At 51.6% G+C, this 21,032-nt stretch overlaps 1 protein-coding gene across 4 annotated transcripts in view; it reads right to left on the bottom strand.

Moving 5' to 3' along the window:
- The window catches only part of PEMT (phosphatidylethanolamine N-methyltransferase), an 89,614-nt gene extending 79,559 nt beyond the window's left edge, over positions 1-10,055 (bottom strand). Inside the window, exon 1 of one of the 4 annotated variants that reach the window (XM_034646731.1) lies at positions 9,902-10,055. In XM_034646731.1, coding sequence (XP_034502622.1) covers positions 9,902-9,956 — 55 coding nt within the window. In that variant the 5' untranslated portion in view covers positions 9,957-10,055. Of the gene's footprint in view, positions 1-465; positions 599-9,901 lie in introns of those variants that run through there. The other 3 variants (XM_034646720.1, XM_034646727.1, XM_034646723.1) reach the window with 3 other exon arrangements.
- Positions 10,056-21,032: the final 10,977 nt, after the last annotated feature.

Raw genomic sequence — 21,032 nt, 5'->3', positions numbered from 1 at the left:
TCTGCCCTGCGGAACACGTCAACCTCCCCCTCCACTCTCCATCCCCTTGCCCCTGCTTTATTCCCCTCCACAGCCCTTACAGTCATCTAACAAATTGATTTAGCTTACTTATTCATGCAATGTGGTGTCAGTCTCCCTGGGGTAGAATGTGAGCTTGAGGACGGGGCTTTTTTACCCCTTTATACACAATTCTCTCCATGGCACCTGGATCATGCCTGGCATAAAGCAGGCACTCAATAAGGAATGAATGAAAGAATGAATGAATGAATGAATGAATGAATGAATTGTTCTGCCACTCCCAAATTTGGCATATCTGTGAGCAAACCACTTCTCTGGGACTCAGTGATCCTGCCTATGGAAAGGGGAGGGTGACAGGATCCGTGAGTAGGAAATCAAAGCAACCCATGAGCCATGAAGTCCTCACCCCACCACTCTCTGGCTGTGGGTCTGGGGCAAGTGACTTACCCTCTCTGTCGCTCCGCAGAAAAGAAAATTCTACCCATAAAAACAAAGCGCTAAGCTCTTTGGGCTCTTACAAAGTTGTGGGCTCAGCTCTTGGTACTATTTCCCTTATAAGCCTGCAAACTGCCCTGTGAGGTGGGGAGTGTTACTGTGGCTTTCCGGATGAGGGAACTGACTTCTGTGGAAGGGACCGGCCCATAGTCAGCTGACTAAGTGACGCCCTTCCAGCCGGCCAGCCCAGAGCCACTCATGGCCTTTTACCCCTATGCAGCCCTGCTTCCCTAGGATGGAGGAAATGACATAAAAACCCTAGCACATGGCCCAGTGTAGGCTCAGCACATACTCAAACATTCAGTGTTTAGAACACATCATGTTTCTGCTCTGTTCTCTACTTCTTTCCATCACATCCATCCTTCAAGGTCCAGGTAAGCTTCATCCTCTCTAAGAAGCCTCACTACTCCTATAAGGACTAAGGCAAAGCATTCTTCCTCACCATGGCCCCACGAGGTCCCATATGGTCCAGGTGCAGCCCGCCATTCCAGCTCTTTCTCTCCAGACTTCAGCCACACTGACTTCTTCTCAGTTGCTGCCAGCCACAGGGCCTTTGCACCTCCCATTCCCTTTTGGACACACTTTACCCTTCTCTTATTGGAGAGCAAGGGCATTTCCTGCTTTGACCACCCCGCATCTTTGGCGCCTGGCACACACCCGGCACCTATATCAGTCACTCATTGACTTTACCAAAGGAATCGAGGAGTGATGGAAGGCCAAGGCTGACTTTTAGCCCAGTGAAGTTTTCCCTCAAAAATGGAAACAAAGTAACAGTACTTTGAGACAAAGAGAACTCATCACCAGCAGGTAAGAGGAAGATGACCCCAGTTAGACACCCAGGAACAGGAAGGAATGAAGAGCGCTGGAAAAGGTAAATCCCAATGAGTATTAGGTGTTTATAAGAATAAAAAAAGCTCATGGGGGTTAAAATGTTAAAATATTTATCTTGGTAACTGAGGGGAAAGGTAGGAAAAACCCTGGAGGGCCACAGATTTGAAGGACAATGTGAACCATCTCTCTACCACCATCTCCTCGGAACCATCCTCCCAGCAAGTGCGGAACGTGCACTCTTTTCAAGGTCATAGACGACATTTGCCAAAATCGACCGTATGCTGGGGCATAAAGCAAATCTGAAAAGATTTCAAGGGATTGAGATCACATCGTTCATCCTCCTGAATGCCGGATTAAGCTAGCAAACACGAAGATGGCGAAAACGTTGCCCAATGTTTGGAAATGAGACAATACATTTGTTTTTGAAACCCCAGAGATGAGGGGCGCCTGGCTGGCTCAGTCGGTGAAGCGCGTGACTCTTGTCCTCTGGGTCGTAAATTTGAGCCCCACGTTGGGTATAGAGATTGCTTAAAAATAAAATCTTAAGGGGTGCCTGGGTGGCTCAGCCCTTAAACATCTGCTTTCAGCTCAGGTCATGATCCCAGGGTCCTGGGATCGAGCCCCGCATTGGGCTCCCTGCTCAGCGGAAAGCCTGCTTCTCCCTCTCCCACTTCCCCTGCTTGTGTTCCCTCTCTCGTTGTCCCTCTCTGTCAAATAAATAAATAAAATCTTTTTAAAAAAAAATAAAATAAAATCTTAAAAAATAATAATAATAAATAACCCCCAGAGGTGAGATCCTAGTTGGCTCCCCGTGGGCCAGGTGTCCATCCATGGACCAGCAAAGGCAGCTGAGGGTGTGAGCCCTGCACCTGGCTAGACTGGGTCAGGTGACCAACCCCGGTCAAGCCACAGTGGCCAGTGAGCGGCGAGTGTCCGGACTCCGGGGGAAGGTGGCATTTCCCATTCACACTGGTGGGGTGGGGGCAGAGCCTTGAGCCGGCTGAGAGCCTCAGAGGCTAACGGGGCTGCCAGCGAGCAGTACCGAGCAGTCCCTGCCCCAGACACTCAAAGGTGACCACAGAATCAGCTGCTCTTTGCCATGTCGTGAAAACTGCACAGCCGGGCTATGCCCAGGAAGAAGGCTGGGACGCAAGGGCCAGAAGCAATCAGAACAAAGGACTTGGGATGCCTGGGTGGCTCAGTTGGTTAACCATCTGCCTTTGGCCCCGGTCATGATCCTGAGGTCCTGGGATCAAGCCCTGCGTCGGGCTGCCTGCTCAGTGGGGAGTCTACTCCACCCTCTGCCTCTCCCCCAGCTCCTGTTGCTCCCTCTCTTTTTCTCAAATAAATTTTTAAACAATGTTAAAAAAAAAAAAAAGAACTAAGGATTGAGGGTCCCAGCAAAGATACTGCCTGTTGTGTTACATGGGTCACCTTAATGTGTGCCATTTCTGTAGGATTATCTCCTTGGGAATGACCCCAGGGGCAGAGAATCCAGACAGCCACACTCCTTCCGGAAGGTTCGAGCGTCCGCACCACGTGCAAGGACACGGATGGACCTAGAAGGCATTGTGCTAAGCGAACTGAGTCAGAGAAAGACAAGTACCAGATGATTTCACTCATATGTGGAATCTAAAATAACAAAACAAATGAAGAAACCAACAAAAAGCGGAAACAGAAACAGTCTATAAAGAGAGAGAACAAATTGATGGTTGCCAGAGGGGAGGGAGAAATGCGGGGGTGAGCCAAAAGGGGGGAAGGGAAGAGGGAGGACCAGGCTTCCAGCCCTGGGATGAGTAAGTCATGGGATGAAACGCACAGCACGAGGCATATGGTCAATGTTACTGTCAGAGTGCTGTGTGGTGACTGACCGTAGCTACGCTTGGGGTGAGCACGGCGTAAAGTACGCACTTGTCCCCGAAACTAAGGTAACACTGTGTGTCAGCTATACGTCATTAAACATAAATAAATAAAGGTTCGTGCCTCCGCAGAAGGGTGAAGTCTCCATTTCCCCGACTCGCCAGACTAGAGTATGATTATTCCAATCAGAGTTAACATTAATTTAATAGTTGAATAATTATACTTTATTTAATTTGGCTTACCCCCCCTTATCTGTGATGTTGGACACTTTCCCATGTGCTTTCTTTTTTGATTGGAATAGTGTTTTCTTTGCCTTATTTACCAATGCACTTTCTGTGCCTTCTTTCAAAAAGACTCATGAGCCTGACTCAGCCGTCTCTTGGACTTACTTAATGAAATGAATCAGGCTGTTGTCAATTTTACGTGATTTACAAACTTTTTTTACCTGCAAAATTTTCCAACCCACCAAAATCTTGCAAGCCCCCATATAGCCCCCATATAGCCCCCACTTAGGTTTACCGATGTTCTTTTCCCAGTGATCTCTTTATCTGTATGTCATTAATTTTTTTACGATTTTATTTATTTATTTGAGAGAGAGAGAGCAAGAGAGCAGGAGCAGGGAGAGGGGTAGAGGGAGAGGGGGATGCAGGCTCTCCGCTGAGCAGGGAGCCCGATGTGGGCCTCGATCCCAGGACCCTGGGATGATGACCTGAGCCAAAGTTAACCGACTGAGCCGCCCAGACGTCCCTGTAATTATTTTTTTTTAATCAACTATTTGAAAGTAAGTTGCAGATTCTTCACCCCTAAATACTTCAGGGGTATTTCCTAAGAACAAAGACCATTTCCTCAAAACAATGACCCAAATCAGGAAGTTTATTGTTGCTACAGGAGCGTATCTAACATATAGGGCACGTGGGGACCTCACCGATTGTCCTTGAGAACGTCCCTCCTGGTGTGTCTCGTGTCAGATCCAGCCCCCAGGGCAGGATTGCTTACTGCCTGCAGCCAGCTTTGATGTGGGACGTTCCTTACTCTGACTCTGTCTTTCATAGCACTGACGTTTGGGGACAGCACAGGGGATTTTGCAGACTGCCCCTCGGGGGTAGGTCCTGTCGCCCACAATTTCCCAGCAGGCTGTGCCTCGAGGGGCCAGAGCGCTGCTGCGTCCTCGTCCTTCTGGGAGTGATGTGAGGTCCTGCTGCCCATTCTGGTGCGGGAGCTTTGATCACAGCGTGTGTCAGATCTCTCCTCCACAGAGGTGTGCGGGGTTCAGCTGTGTTCTTTCTTGTGAATTACTGGTCTGTCATTGCCTGCTGGCATCTTGTTCTTGCTTTCATAAACCTGGGGCTTTATAGCCCAGCTCGGGAGGGCAGCTCAGGGGCAGCCAGCTTCCGCGGTGCCCAGGCAGTCAGCAGGGTGAACTGTCCTCCCAGCCCCTCGCCAGTGGGCCCTGCTGCCTGGTCCTTGTGTCCTTGTGTCCCGGCATCCCGGCTGTATTTATCGAAGACCCCAGGGCCACTTCCTAGTCTAGCCTCCACCCCTCCTCGGGCCTCGGCCTCCCTATCCGCAGCAGGAAGTGCCAGGGTTAGGACCTGCTAGGTTTCTTGGTAAGGGCACTCAGCATTTGAGTGGACCATGTTTTGTGGTGTGGGCTGGTCTTGCAAACATGGGGTGTCCCTAGACCTCACCTTGAAATACATCTCCAACCCAAAACACCCCTGAAGCATGTCCAAATGGCTCCAAGAAAGGGGTTGTGGCCTCCCTTTGATAACAGCTAGAGGGAAAAGCAAATCATATTAGCTACTATGGGCTGAGGACTTCCCATGCACTGGTTTGTTTGTTTTTTTTAAAGATTTTATTTATTTATTTGACAGAGAGATAGCCAGCGAGAGAGGGAACACAAGCAGGGGGAGTAGGAGAGGAAGAGGCAGGCTCCCAGCATAGGAGCCTGATGCAGGGTGGATCCCAGGACTCTGGGATCACACCCTGAGCCGAAGGCAGACGCTTAACGACTGAGCCACCCAGGCGCCCTTCCCATGCACTGGTCTTGTACTGACCACTTGATACACGTTATCCCATTGACACTGCAAACAATTCATTTTACAGATGAGAAAAGACAGGCACAGAAACCCTAAGTGACAGTCAGGAAGCGTTGGGGCCAGGACCTCCATCCCAGGAGGCCAGACCCTTAACGTCCCATCCTGTTCAAGGCTATCCGCCGACGGAGACAACATCACATATTGGTCGTGAGCTCAGGTTTCTGAGTTAAACCTGAACAAGAGATTGAATTGTTGCTCAGCAAATATTCGCCCCTCTCCTCCCCTCCCATTGCGGGTAGAGCAGACTGCCCTGTGCCGTTGGCTTTGCGCCTATGTCACCTGCTCTAAGGGGCATAAGCAGAGGCCTCAAATGTGCTCGTGTGGTTTGCTTGGACTTCTCGTGCTCTGGTGACCTACCATGAGAAGCACAGATCCTGGGTGACTCCTGCCTCTTTAGCCTGGAGCCCAGAAGCAACACACCTGGGGGAGACCTGAACTCAGTTTGGCCCTGCTGACCACAGACTGAAGCAGAGCCACCCGTCGAAACCTGCTGTAACCCCCTGCGTCCGGGGTGGTTTGTTATGTGGCATTACTGTAGGGAGAGCTGACGGATACAATCTGGGCTCGAGAACCAGCGTGGGCGGGTCCTAGCAGCACCTGCAGGCCTTACTTCCTCATCAGTGTAAATGGTACCGCACTGGTACTGATCTTGCAGGCTGTGGTGAGAATCAAAGGTGATAATGGGGGCCCCTGGGTGGCACAGTGGTTAAGCGTCTGCCTTCGGCTCAGGGNAATTTAATAGTTGAATAATTATACTTTATTTAATTTGGCTTACCCCCCCTTATCTGTGATGTTGGACACTTTCCCATGTGCTTTCTTTTTTGATTGGAATAGTGTTTTCTTTGCCTTATTTACCAATGCACTTTCTGTGCCTTCTTTCAAAAAGACTCATGAGCCTGACTCAGCCGTCTCTTGGACTTACTTAATGAAATGAATCAGGCTGTTGTCAATTTTACGTGATTTACAAACTTTTTTTACCTGCAAAATTTTCCAACCCACCAAAATCTTGCAAGCCCCCATATAGCCCCCATATAGCCCCCACTTAGGTTTACCGATGTTCTTTTCCCAGTGATCTCTTTATCTGTATGTCATTAATTTTTTTACGATTTTATTTATTTATTTGAGAGAGAGAGAGCAAGAGAGCAGGAGCAGGGAGAGGGGTAGAGGGAGAGGGGGATGCAGGCTCTCCGCTGAGCAGGGAGCCCGATGTGGGCCTCGATCCCAGGACCCTGGGATGATGACCTGAGCCAAAGTTAACCGACTGAGCCGCCCAGACGTCCCTGTAATTATTTTTTTTTAATCAACTATTTGAAAGTAAGTTGCAGATTCTTCACCCCTAAATACTTCAGGGGTATTTCCTAAGAACAAAGACCATTTCCTCAAAACAATGACCCAAATCAGGAAGTTTATTGTTGCTACAGGAGCGTATCTAACATATAGGGCACGTGGGGACCTCACCGATTGTCCTTGAGAACGTCCCTCCTGGTGTGTCTCGTGTCAGATCCAGCCCCCAGGGCAGGATTGCTTACTGCCTGCAGCCAGCTTTGATGTGGGACGTTCCTTACTCTGACTCTGTCTTTCATAGCACTGACGTTTGGGGACAGCACAGGGGATTTTGCAGACTGCCCCTCGGGGGTAGGTCCTGTCGCCCACAATTTCCCAGCAGGCTGTGCCTCGAGGGGCCAGAGCGCTGCTGCGTCCTCGTCCTTCTGGGAGTGATGTGAGGTCCTGCTGCCCATTCTGGTGCGGGAGCTTTGATCACAGCGTGTGTCAGATCTCTCCTCCACAGAGGTGTGCGGGGTTCAGCTGTGTTCTTTCTTGTGAATTACTGGTCTGTCATTGCCTGCTGGCATCTTGTTCTTGCTTTCATAAACCTGGGGCTTTATAGCCCAGCTCGGGAGGGCAGCTCAGGGGCAGCCAGCTTCCGCGGTGCCCAGGCAGTCAGCAGGGTGAACTGTCCTCCCAGCCCCTCGCCAGTGGGCCCTGCTGCCTGGTCCTTGTGTCCTTGTGTCCCGGCATCCCGGCTGTATTTATCGAAGACCCCAGGGCCACTTCCTAGTCTAGCCTCCACCCCTCCTCGGGCCTCGGCCTCCCTATCCGCAGCAGGAAGTGCCAGGGTTAGGACCTGCTAGGTTTCTTGGTAAGGGCACTCAGCATTTGAGTGGACCATGTTTTGTGGTGTGGGCTGGTCTTGCAAACATGGGGTGTCCCTAGACCTCACCTTGAAATACATCTCCAACCCAAAACACCCCTGAAGCATGTCCAAATGGCTCCAAGAAAGGGGTTGTGGCCTCCCTTTGATAACAGCTAGAGGGAAAAGCAAATCATATTAGCTACTATGGGCTGAGGACTTCCCATGCACTGGTTTGGTTGTTTTTTTTAAAGATTTTATTTATTTATTTGACAGAGAGATAGCCAGCGAGAGAGGGAACACAAGCAGGGGGAGTAGGAGAGGAAGAGGCAGGCTCCCAGCATAGGAGCCTGATGCAGGGTGGATCCCAGGACTCTGGGATCACACCCTGAGCCGAAGGCAGACGCTTAACGACTGAGCCACCCAGGCGCCCTTCCCATGCACTGGTCTTGTACTGACCACTTGATACACGTTATCCCATTGACACTGCAAACAATTCATTTTACAGATGAGAAAAGACAGGCACAGAAACCCTAAGTGACAGTCAGGAAGCGTTGGGGCCAGGACCTCCATCCCAGGAGGCCAGACCCTTAACGTCCCATCCTGTTCAAGGCTATCCGCCGACGGAGACAACATCACATATTGGTCGTGAGCTCAGGTTTCTGAGTTAAACCTGAACAAGAGATTGAATTGTTGCTCAGCAAATATTCGCCCCTCTCCTCCCCTCCCATTGCGGGTAGAGCAGACTGCCCTGTGCCGTTGACTTTGCGCCTATGTCACCTGCTCTAAGGGGCATAAGCAGAGGCCTCAAATGTGCTCGTGTGGTTTGCTTGGACTTCTCGTGCTCTGGTGACCTACCATGAGAAGCACAGATCCTGGGTGACTCCTGCCTCTTTAGCCTGGAGCCCAGAAGCAACACACCTGGGGGAGACCTGAACTCAGTTTGGCCCTGCTGACCACAGACTGAAGCAGAGCCACCCGTCGAACCTGCTGTAACCCCCTGCGTCCGGGGTGGTTTGTTATGTGGCATTACTGTAGGGAGAGCTGACGGATACAATCTGGGCTCGAGAACCAGCGTGGGCGGGTCCTAGCAGCACCTGCAGGCCTTACTTCCTCATCAGTGTAAATGGTAGCGCACTGGTACTGATCTTGCAGGCTGTGGTGAGAATCAAAGGTGATAATGGGGGCCCCTGGGTGGCACAGTGGTTAAGCGTCTGCCTTCGGCTCAGGGCGTGATCCCGGCGTTGTGGGATCAAACCCCACATCGGGCTCCTCTGCTATGAGCCTGCTTCTTCCTCTCCCACTCCCCCTGCTTGTGTTCCCTCTCTCGCTGGCTGTCTCTCTCTGTCAAATAAATAAATAAAATCTTCAAAAAAAAAAAGGTGATAATGCTCTCAGCACAGTGCCTGGGGCATAGAAGGTATTTAGGCAATGTTTGTCATTTATGCCACTATCACCACTGCGGCTACTGTCACCATGAGCAGTGACCATTAGAACCCAGTAAGGAGCCCTAACCTCCACCCTCAAGCACTCGGACAGCCTGAGGTTAATGAATTAGAAGGAGAGCTGGCCCTGGGTGAAGGGGAGTGGCCCCCAGCAGTACTGTGCCCTGGTCCCCGAGTTGCCCCCTCCCAGACTCGTGCTCCCCGGTGACCATCTGGAGGAGGCTACTGGAGGACCAGATGACTAAGTGCCTGCTGGTGAGGCCCGGCCAGGTCGAAGTGACCCACGGGCCACGGAAAACTCAGAGTCAGCCCAGGACTTCGATAACCAACACTTTCAAATTACAGACTAGCTGCAGAGCCCAGTCCCTCCCGGGAGTGAGTGAGTGTTAGCACCTGGCTCTGTGTTCCTGAGTGTGAGTGTGTGTGTGTGTGTGTTTCTGGGCATGCACAAGTGTGCATCAGCATCCATCCGAGTGTGTGTGTCTAGTTCCCAGTGTGCGTGTGAATGGGTGTGACTGTCCCAGTGTGAGGGGGCGTGTGTCTGGTGTGTTTGCCTGTGTTTGGGCCTCAGTGGGTGTGTGTCTGTGTGATCTGTATAGGGGGGAGTGTATGTCCATGTTTCGGTATATGTGAGTATGCGTCTGTGTTTCCAGGGCCACCGGTGCGTTGACTCCGGACTCAGAGCATTGCTGACAGAGGTTGCCTAGGACATGGCCCCNTCCCAGTGTGCGTGTGAATGGGTGTGACTGTCCCAGTGTGAGGGGGCGTGTGTCTGGTGTGTTTGCCTGTGTTTGGGCCTCAGTGGGTGTGTGTCTGTGTGATCTGTGTAGGGGGGAGTGTATGTCCATGTTTCGGTATGTGTGAGTGTGCGTCTGCATTTCCAGGGCCACCGGTGCGTTGACTCCGGACTCAGAGCATTGCTGACAGAGGTTGCCTAGGACATGGCCCCACAGTGACACCCTCTCCCACACACACACCAGGGCCAGACACACCTGGGGTCCCATCCCGGCTCTGCCACTTACCCACAAATGCATCCTGGGCAAATGTCCCGACCTCCTTGAGCGCCCAGGTCCTCATGGGCTTGTCCTGGGGGTCAAAGGCAACAAGCCCTTGGACCGGCTCTCTGTAGGCGGCCTCTGCGGACCTACAGGAAGCTCAGTCATTCAGAAAGAGGAAGAGACGAACCGTGGAGGGGCCAGGGAGGCGCAGGCTGGCGGCGATGATGGTAAAGGCGCAGGGAGGGGTCCCAACACCTAACAGCTTGCAGGTGGCACCATGGGACCCAGGGTCACGGATTCCATCTCGTCATGGCCACTCCATGTTTTCATGTTTCGTTTTGTTAATTAATACACTTTAGAGTACTTCAGCTTTCTAGGTAAAGTGAGCAGAGAGTACAGAGAGTTCCCACATACTTAAAAAAATTTGGGGGGCGCCTGGCTGGCTGAGTCAGTAGAGCATGCAACTCTTGATCTCAGGGTCGTGACCTTGAGCCCCACGTTGGGCATGCAGCCTCACTTTAAAAAATTGTATTGAGATAAAATTCACTATTTTAACCATCTTATCTTCTTTTATTTTTTAACAATCGGTAATCAATGCATGAGAAAGGTTGCTTGAACCATCTGTGATGATGACTTCATCCTTGACTGCTGGCTCACTACGGAGGAGGGGTCATCTGCTGAGTGGCCACAGAAGGACGGTGCTAATCCTTGAGGGGCTTGTGGGTCCGCACCTGGCAAAGATCCCACGTCTTAGAACCTTCAGCACTGGCAGTTTTTCTTGCAGTGATTCTCACAGTCTTGCTGGGCATCCAAACTGGTCCTTTCACACTGGGATTCTTTGCCTTTGAGCCTCTGATCAAGTCAGTGCAGACCTTCTCCAAAGATTTGACGTTCATTCTAATTCGGTGAACCACCACCTGCAGCTGCCACCACGTCTTCCCCAAGGAGCTATTTTCACCATTTTCAAGTGTACAGTTCAGTGGTTTTTAGTCACATTCACGATGTCGTGTGACTGTCATTGTGATCTAATTCCAGGACATCTCCATCACCCCGCAGAGAAACCCTGTGCCCATTAGCTGTCGCTCTGCCCCCCGCCACGCCAACGCTGGCAACCACTAACCTACTTTCTGTCTCTATGGATTTGCATCTTTTGGAAGAATCATGCAGTTAGTGTGACCTTTTGTGTCTGGCTTCTTTCACGTAGCATAATAGTTTCAGGGTCCATCCACACTGTAGTTCATATCAGTACTTTGTGCCTTTCTATGACCAAGTAATATTCCACCGTAAGGTCATAGCCCATTTTGTCCCTCCGTTAGTCTGTTGATGGACACCTAGGTTGTTTGCATATTTTGGCTGTTGTGAATAATGCTGCTGGGACATTCCATGTACAGGCTGGGTTTTTTTTTTAACTTTTTTTTTTTTAAGTAGGCTGCACACTCAATGTGGGGCTTGAACTCACTACCTTGAGATCAAGGGTCGCATGCTCTACCGACCGAGCCAGCCAGGCGCCCACCAGGTTGTTGTTTTGTGTGTTTTTTCTTTAAATGGATTCACTTTTTATTTCTCTTGGGTGTTCTCTAGCAGAGAAATTGTTGAGTCATAGGGTAACTCTACACTTAGCCTTTTGAGAAACTTCCAGACTGTTTTGCACAGTGGCTGCACCATTTGACACTCCCACCAGCAGCTCATGAGCGCTCCAACTTCCCCACAGCCTCAACAACACTTGTGCTTTCCTGTCCTTCTGATACTAGCCGTCCTCATAGGCGTGAAGCAGTGTCTCAGGGTGGCTTTGATTTGCATTTCCCTGGTGGCTAATGATGTCGAGCATCTTCTCCCGTGCTATTGGCCATCTGTCTATCTCCTTTGGGGAAATGTCTGTTCAGATCCTTAGCCCATTTGTATTTGGGTTATTTAGCTTTCTACTGTTGAGTTCTAAGATAAAGGGGCATTACACACAGGAGTCATTTAAAATGCAATGTCGGGGGCGCCTGGGTGGCACAGCGGTTGGGCGTCTGCCTTCGGCTCAGGGCGTGATCCCGGCGTTATAGGATCAAGCCCCGCATCAGGCTCCTCCGCTGTGAGCCTGCTTCTTCCTCTCCCACTCCCCCTGCTTGTGTTCCCTCTCTCGCTGGCTGTCTCTATCTCTGTCGAATAAATAAATAAAATCTTTTAAAAAAAATGCAATGTCGGCCACCTCTGCTTCTCAAGGGTGTCCACCCTGTCCCCCAAGAAAACCCCTGTCCCTGTCTTAAGGTCCTGCTCCAGCCCTCCAGTGTTTTCACACANTGTTCCCTCTCTCGCTGGCTGTCTCTATCTCTGTCGAATAAATAAATAAAATCTTTTAAAAAAAAATGCAAAGTCGGCCACCTCTGCTTCTCAAGGGTGTCCACCCTGTCCCCCAAGAAAACCCCTGTGCCTGTCTTAAGGTCCTGCTCCAGCCCTCCAGTGTTTTCACACCCCCCCACCCCCATCTCTGGGGAAAATGGGGCACTCCTTCCCCTGCGAGCTTGCTCCCAGGCAAGCCCAAGACCTTTCACCCAATCGAGAGCTCTTTAGAGTGTTTTTCCAGACAAAAGCTGCTCTCTCTCTAAACACCAGTGCTGCTGCCGCCTTGTATGTATGCATAAATAGCTACAGCTAGCTTCTGAAAAATAGAATTACGTGATTTTTCTTCCAGGCACTACACATGAATGACTCCTAATTTTCTATTTCTCGGTTAAACTTCCCTTTGAGGCTCCAGACTCCTTCCACCTGTTGACCTCCTCCCCACCTCACGGGGTAGGGTGGGGGGTGGGAGTCTTCCAGACACCTCGCCCCCAGCCCCCTCCATTCCTAGTCCATGACCCAAGGCCCGCCCTCCCTGTGCCACCCAGAATCCTCCCTCCCCTCTCCACCCCTGCCACAACAAATCAGTCATCAGCAACCATAATTGTTCCTCTGAAAGAGCTCTGCTCGGGCCTCATCGGCTCCCACCTGGACAGTCACCACGGCTGGCCTCCCTGCCTCCACCCCTTCCAGAGCAGCCTCCACCCCAACAGCAGGTGACCCCCTGCTCAAAACCCTGCAATGGCTTGTTGCTGCGCAGACCAGAACCCACTCCTCTCGGGCTGGTATAGGACACCCTTCCTGGGTCAGCTCGTTCATGTATTGTTTGATCGCTTCATCTGTGCAATCGCCTGAGCACCTACTATGTGTAAGGCACTGGGACACAGTAGAGCAAAAGATGGGGCTTTGGGGAGGACCAAACCATTGCAGGCTGACCAGTGGTACAATGGGCCTATAGGGGGACAACGGGGACAGAGAGTGGGGGACTAAACCCAGCTTGAAGGCAGACTCTTGGAAGAGGGGTTCCCTAGTACCCATTCCTGCTCGTCACATCAGATCCCAGAATGCACCTGGCTGCCTTTACAAACCCACCTCACCCCCCACCCTTTGGGCAAAATCCTCCAGGCCTCACCACCTGGTTGAAGTGTCTCCTCCCTTACGAGGCACCCCGACCTTGTGCAGAGTTGACTTGACGGTCCTGCAGAGACCTCATTATAATCTCAATCTCATCCAGTTATTATTTTAACTATGACTTTCTAGTCAATGAGTGGTCATCTTGGTTTTATTTTTGGTTGCTATGGACACCCCAGGACACGACGTGCGTTTTTCCCTCCTGGCACCTCAGACCTCCACCAAGGAGAAGGGGGCCTTTCCCATCGAGAGTTCTGGCATCTACTAATGCAGTGTTCTCAGGCAGGGGCAATTTTGCCACAGACACATTCCCCCCTCCCACCCAGGGACATTGGGAAATGTCTGGGGGACATTTTTGGTTGTCACAGCGGGAAGGTACCACGGACATCCTGTGGGTAAAGGCCAGGGAGGATGCTGGCATCCTACAATGTGCAGGACAGCCCCCCTAGCCAAAAATCGTCTAGTCCAAAATAGAATAGTGACAAGTTGAAAAGCCCTGGTCTCACCCTAGGTGTGTGTGCTTCAGGATAAGAGAACCCTGCCTGAGTCAGGTGGGCTTCCTGGAGATAACCCATGCTCAGGTTTTTATGTTGGGAAGTTCCAGGTGCCGCTAGGGCACTGGCTGCCTGCTTTGCGAGGAGAAACAGCTGTAGATATGGTGTTGGAGAGACAAGGAAAGGAGCCTGCTGCCCACGACCTTGGAGGGTCAGCAGGTTGGACACAATGAGAGTCCATTTCCCAGCGCCCCTTGCTGTTAGGCGTGACCACATAACCAAGTTCCAGCCAATGGACTGTGAGAGGAAGTGACGTCATTGCTCCCAGGCCTCGTGCAAAGACCCTCCCATGCGCCACCCACATCTCTCTTTCCCCATCTCCCTGCTGAATGAGAGCCCCCGGAAGACCCACCTGGAGGAAGCAGAGCCACAAGACGGAATCTAGGTCCTTGAATGACTGTAGGAAGCAGGCCCTGAGCACCTGCTGGCTCCCACTAGCCCACACCCAACTAATATAACAAGCAATAAATCTTCATTGTGCCATCCCCAGGGTTTTGTTGTTATAAGAGCTCATCTTATTTAACTAAAATCAGCCTGGGTCAGCAGAAATGTGAAAGGTGGAAGACAAAGGTCCCCTTCAATAATTCTAGGGCTGACCAAGCCCTAAGATTCCCAGTGACCCTGAGCAATTCCTCCTGCCCCCATTACACTCTTTGGTAGTTTTTCCCAAGCTTGGCACGTGGGCCTTTGGGTGGGGTTTAATCTGACTTCGGAAAGGGAAGGGATTTCTTACACCCCGAGAGTTGTGCAATGGTTTGTACCTGTGAAAAATCTGTGTCATCCTTTTCGGTGACTGTGTCCCCCTTCAGGAGAGGGTCTGAGCCTGATTTGCTGGATGTCAGCAAGACCCAGCAGAGGCTTTAGTGCACAGCAGTCCTGAGGAACAGTTGTGGGCATCTCTGAACATGCAGTGTCCCTAATTGGCCCACCCTCTGCCTTCACGTCTGTATCAGTTGAGAACACATTCGCCTGTAAAAAAACAACAACAACAACAACAAAATCCAACCAAGAGAGGCTTAAACAAGTGGATAGGGGGTTCTTTATTTCACATAACATAACTAGAGGCAGGTAGTGGCCAGCATCAGGGACTGTGACTCCACCTTCCCTACTCTAATTCACCTTCCATCCTCAGGTTTTGGCCTCCAAGTCACAAGATGGCTGCCATTGCGCTAGTCCTCACACTTGGGTGCAAAACAAGCCAAGGTGAGGGAAAGGTCAAGGGCTACACAAGCTACTCCTGTCTCTTTTCATCAGGAGAGCAAAAGCTTTCCCAGAAATGCCCCCAGCAGACCTTCTGCTGTAGGATTGGGTCATACGATCTGCATGAGTGACTGACAAGATCTGGGTCATACGATTGGCATGAGACACTGGGAAATTTGGTCATGACTAGCTTAGAACATTGATTAAAAAACCAATTGACATGGGGCGCCTGGGTGGCTCAGTCATTAAGTGTCTGCCTTCAGCTCAGGTCATGATCCCAGGGTCCTGGTATCGAGAACCCCCATCGGGCTCCCTGCTCAGCAGGAAGCCTGCTTCTCCCTCTTNACATCTATACAATGGGAATGATCGTAGTACCTATCTCATAGGCTCACTGGGAAAGCTCAATATATTAGTGTGTGTGGAGTATTCAGAAGGGCTGGCCCGAAGTAAACCCTGGAGCCATGCATGCAGGTATTGTGATGCCCATTTGACAGGTGAGGGGACAGAAATTCATGAACAATTATGCATTCGCCCATGCAAATGGTAAACCAGTAAAAGGTGGAGCCAAGGGTCAAAGCCAGGTCTCTCCGACGCCAGCACCCACACTCTAAACCACCAACCAGTCAGCCTGAAGCCAAACAGCATGAGCCACAGACATGATTAACAAGACAGCAGGTTTTATACACATCAGGTCCCCTAGGAGACCACAGGCACAGCCAAGGGTGAGCAGTGAGACCATAACACTTCATTCTGCCTCCGCCTCCACCCCAGCCCAGAAGCCCAAGAAACATCTTGCAGGCCCGCGGCATGGTCCTGCAACACGCCAGGGGCAGGCCGAGGCAGACACGGGGTAGCAGAGAGCAGCCTGCCAAGGATTCGGGCAGGCAGCTGCTCACGTCAGACGGGAAACCAGACACTGCATCTTCTGATGGGAGAACACAGCAGCGCCTCTGGCCCATTCTCCCCGGAAACAATCCAGCCTGAATCTGCCCAAGCGCCGGACCCAAGCATCGAATTTCAGGAAAGACCAGAGATAGAAGAACATACCAAACGCCACCACAGGCATGCAGTCTCGAAAAATGCAGACTGTGGAGAATCGGGGGATCAAGAGCTGGTTTCTCCAACGCATAACCTGCAATGGATCAAAGAGAGCTGGATGAAGAGCCCGCAGATTAGAAGAGACACCCTGGGGGCGCCTGGGTGGCTCAGTCGGTTAAGCGTCCGACTCTGGGTTTCAGCTCAGGTCATGATCTCAGGGTGGTGAGATGGAGCCCTGCAGGATTCTCTCTCCCTATCAACAACAGCAACTGTGTGTGTAGTTATTTTGATAAGAGTCTTTGTCTTTTTTTTTTTATTTATTATTATTATTTTTTTAGGTAAGTCTGTATCCCACATGGGGCTCCAACTCACAACTCCAAGATGGAGAGTCACGTGCTCTACTCACTGAGGCAGCTAGGAGCCCCGAGCCTTTGTCTTTTAGCGGTAAATGTTGAAATAATTACAAATGAAATAATATGATGTCTGTGATTTGCTTCAAAGTAACCAGTGAGAGGGATGGGTGGGTTCTGGGAGGAGACAAGATTGACCGGGGTTTGATAACTGTACAACGCGTGACAGGTTCGGCGGGGGATGGGGTGGGGGTGGGGGTGGTCTTCACACTGTTCTCTCTGCTTTGTATCAAGTTGAAGTTATCCATAAGAGAAAAGGTGATGTCTCGACCAAGGGCGGTTCTGCCCCCTAGGGGATCTTCGGCAACGTCTGGAGACATTTTTAGTGGTCACAAGCGTGGGGAGTGGATCGCACTGCTGGCATCTGAATGGAAGGGGTCAGGGATGCTGCTGGACAGTCTACAAGGCTCGGGACAGCTCCCACAATAAGGAGTATCCGCCCTAAGTGTCTACAGTGCAGGGGTTGAGAAGCCCCCCCCACCTCCGCCAGCGCTAAGCTGAGGAGTGGAAGCAACTAGTTTCTGCATTTGGACAGCCCCTCCCGAGAGAGGTCTGGAAGCGGGAAGCCAGAGCAGGGACCTGGGCAAGGGACACGGCAGTCGAGGCCCAGCCAGGACTGCGCCCTAGAGGAGCCGGCAGGTGGCGGGCCGGCTGTTCTCTGACAGTTTCTGAGCATCACCCCAACAGTTCAGACAACGCAGTGATGGACTAGGAAATCCTCCAACCCCTCCGTGGATGGATTGAGCTGGTGCTGCCCCAGGCTCCCCGATTTTGTGGGACTGGCATGCCCCAAAGAGATGAATGGCTAAAACATCGGGGCACCAGATGGTGATGAGGGCTCTGAAAAAAAAATGAGGCATGGGGCGCCTGGGTGGCTCAGTCGTTAAAAATCTGCCTTCGGCCCCGGGCGTGATCCCAGGGTCCTGGGATCGAGCCCCCCATTGGGCTCCTCCACTCGAGCCTGCTTCTTCCTCTCCCCCTCCCCCTGTTTGTGTTCCCTCTCTCGCTGGCTGTCTCTCTCTCTGTCAAATAAATAAATAAAATCTTAAAAAAAAATGAGGCAATAGGAGGCTGTGGGGGTGCAGGTGCTAAGTAAGGAGGTCCCCTCACTGAGAAGGTGACTTTTGCAACAAGTCTTGAGGCCGTGTCGAGGCGGCCATAGCAGGTGACACGGTACAGACACACTTGACACTTAGGAACCATCCTGGGTACGCAGGCAGGGACGTTTCAGAACGAGTCCCCGGGCGGCCCCTCCCACCCCATGGCCTCAGCAGTCAGCTGTGATCACTCCATTCTCCACCATCTCGCCTGTGCGGAGCATGGGTGCCGCCGTTCCAGTGCGCTGGACAGCCCCGCCCCAAAGCCAGAGGAAGTTCCAAGTTCAAGGGCAGGATCACGGGATAAACAGGGAGGGGCGTGGAAGCCCAGAGGATTTTGTTTTTATTGTGGTAGAATCCACATACCATAAAATTCCCTGTGGCCGCATTTTATACAGACACAGTGACATTTGGTACTTTCGGTGTCATACGATCACTACCTCTATCTTATTCCACAATGCTGTCAACCACCCCAAAAGGAAACCCTGAACCCACTGGGCGGTTCCTCCCCATCCTCCCTCACCCCAGCCCCTGGCAACCAGCAACCTGCTCTGTCTGCAGATTTGCCTCTGCCAGACATTTCATATACGCAGAATGACACAGTAGGTGGGCTTTGGTGTCTGGTGTCTCTTGATTTAACTTCTTAGAGGCCCCTCTGGTTGCCACAGGGAGAAAGAGGATCCAGAGTGAGGCATGGTTGAGGCAGGGAGGCCAGAAGGAGGCTGGAGGCCCCATCAGGTGAGGGATGCATGTGGCCCGGACAGGTAGGAGATAGGCTGGTGAGAAAGGAGGGGACCCAACTGCATTTTGGAGGCACAGCCACTGGGACTTCCTGCACCTGGACCATGGCACAGAGGGACACTGAGGACTCAGGAAGGACTCAGGTTTTGGAGCCTGAGCCGCTGGGACCACGGTGGTTGCAGAGTGGGATGGTGGAGACTGGGACAGGAGGCGAAGACAAGGGGGCTGAGTAAATCAGAAACCCCTTCAAGAATTTTAGAGTCAGGTACGGGGGAAGGGTTGCTGCGGAAACTTTTATCACAAGCCAAGTCTGGAATGTGAACCTCAGAGCGGGGTGGGAGGAGGGGAAGCTAAGTGAGATATTGTGCTGAGGACATGAACAATGCTCATCAATGAGGGCGAGCCATCCACCTCCAGGTCCCTTGTGCGGAACTGGTCAGTTTCTCCTGCTCAAGGGGATGTATATCAGCAAGAAGGTAAGCACATTCACCCTCTCAAAACTCCAGGGGACCCACTCCAGGGAAATGTTTTTGGAGGCTCAGGGTCACCATGCACTGTTGCACAGGTTGGGGACTGTGCAACACCAAAAGGGCGTTTTTACACAAACTGGCATTCTTCTTAGACTTAGGTAGTGCACAACCTGCACAGTGCTCCCTGGAAGTCATGATCACTGTGGAATTGCTGCGTTTGTAAATAATGGGGCTCCCTTGAGAAGAGATGGGAATGTTTGTGAGAGAAACACGGCAGTTTTCTCTGCTTCTGAAGGTCAAATGAACTTTGGCATTTAAACACAGCTGCTGGAGTTGCCCTAAATCCTGTGTTTTCTTTCTAAGAAGAAAAGCTTGGCCAGAGAAATGTCAACTCTGAGGTAGATTCGGCTGGCTCACACCGGCCAGCCACTGAGGAACTGGGCTATGTCACCACGTTCTCTGGGGCAGTGGGTGGCTCCCCAAGTCATGCATGTGGGACCTGACTCCTCTGGGGTCAGGGAGGACCCCTGCTTGGTTCAGTCTTGGGACCACCAGACAGAACCTCCCAGGCCTGGGCCCATGTGGGCTGTGCTTTGTATATGGGGGATCTCTAGGTGATACTAAGCAAACAGGACCTGCCCTCTGGCAGCTTTGAGGTGCAGATCAGGAGAACCCCAGACCTGGGCTCAAATCCCAGCTCTGCCACTGTCTGGCTGTGTGCAACCTGAGGCAAGTCATTTCACTTCCATGAGCCTCCATTTTTTCTTCTGCAAAGTGGAGACCTGTTGGGGCTGCTGGAAGGGACAGATGGGTGTGTGGTGGGTCCCTGGCCAATCCTGGGGTCTAGGCTCTGAAAACCCTTGTCGTGATCCCTGTGCCCATTCTTGGGGGGACAAGGGGAGACACTAACATACACCCACTCACACGCTCACACATTCACACACAGAAGACTAGCCAGGTTTCAAAATCCTCTAAATACCCATCCTAAGCCAGGAGGTCTTACTGACTCTTTTATTCTTCCTTTTTTAAGAAAGATCTCTAAAATGCAGAACAGTAGAAAGAATAATAAACAGCCCTTTGCCATCACGCAGCGAAGTCCTGGCAGGCGGGCATCCGTGGATGGTGGGAATGAGCTTGACCTCTGTGCTCAGCCTGCTGACCCCTGGGGCTACGTCTGGCCCAGACGAGGAATTGAGGGTCTGCGGGTTGCAGGAGGCAGAAGGAGCAGCCCTCCTGCTAAGCTGCAGGAAGAACCCATGAAGTTCCCTCCATCTCTGCTCCCCTGCGGGACAAAGTCCTCTCCTCTGGAAGGCCCCCAACAACAGCCATGTGAGGGCCTCTCGAAGGCAACACTTCAAGTGGGCAAGCTGGTAAGGTCAGAGCAAAAAGACCCATCTCCCTGGTTGCATCTGTTTCCTCATCTGTCACACTCGAATGACACCCCACGGCTGTCCCATGACAGTTCACAAGAAGCTGGTGGCAGTGTGGTGGTTGCTGTTCCGTGGAAAGCCTCACATTCCCTGCCTTCCTGCCTCTGCCTGTGTCTTTGCCCTTGGGCTCCCCACTGCCTTGTTCTCCCCTGACCCTGCCCCAGGCACCTCCAGGGAAACTCTGAGCCCTCCTGTGCCCCGGGCTTCTTCCCATCCCCACCATGGCCAAAGAAATCCGAGAGCAGAATGTCCCTTCCTTCCTTCCTTCCTTCCTTCCCTCCTCTCTCCCTCCTCCTTGCTCTCTCTCTCTCTCTCTCTCTCTCATTCCACAAAATCTGATTCACCTGTGTCTCCTCGCAGTGCCCAGGCTAGACCCCACATTCAATGTACCAAGTAACGTCATTTGAAGCACACATGCTGACACACACATTCACATACACAGTCCTTAACCAGCAGTCACAGTCCTCCTCTAAATACCTATCCTTAACCAGCAACTCTCACTGGTTCTTTTTTTTTTNTTTTTTTTTTTTTTTTTTGCTAACTTGAAGGAGAAATATCAAAAATACAGAGAAAATGAGAGGAGAAAGCAAACCTGAAGTGACAACTTCTATATTTGCTCATTGTTGCTTCTCTCTCTCTCTCTGCTCAGGGGCAAGGAGCAGCGTGGAGTGCCTGGAGGCAGGCAAGTCAGGGCCTGGCGTGGAAGGCGATTCCCGTTTCCCTCACACCCACTAAAAACAGCTGTCCTCCACTCCCGGT

The sequence above is a fragment of the Ailuropoda melanoleuca genome, chromosome 17, assembly GCF_002007445.2.
Source record: "Ailuropoda melanoleuca isolate Jingjing chromosome 17, ASM200744v2, whole genome shotgun sequence".
NCBI classification, from domain to species: Eukaryota; Metazoa; Chordata; class Mammalia; order Carnivora; family Ursidae; genus Ailuropoda; species Ailuropoda melanoleuca.
Note: the sequence above shows the minus strand (reverse complement) of the source record. Positions and strands in the feature narration are given on the sequence as shown.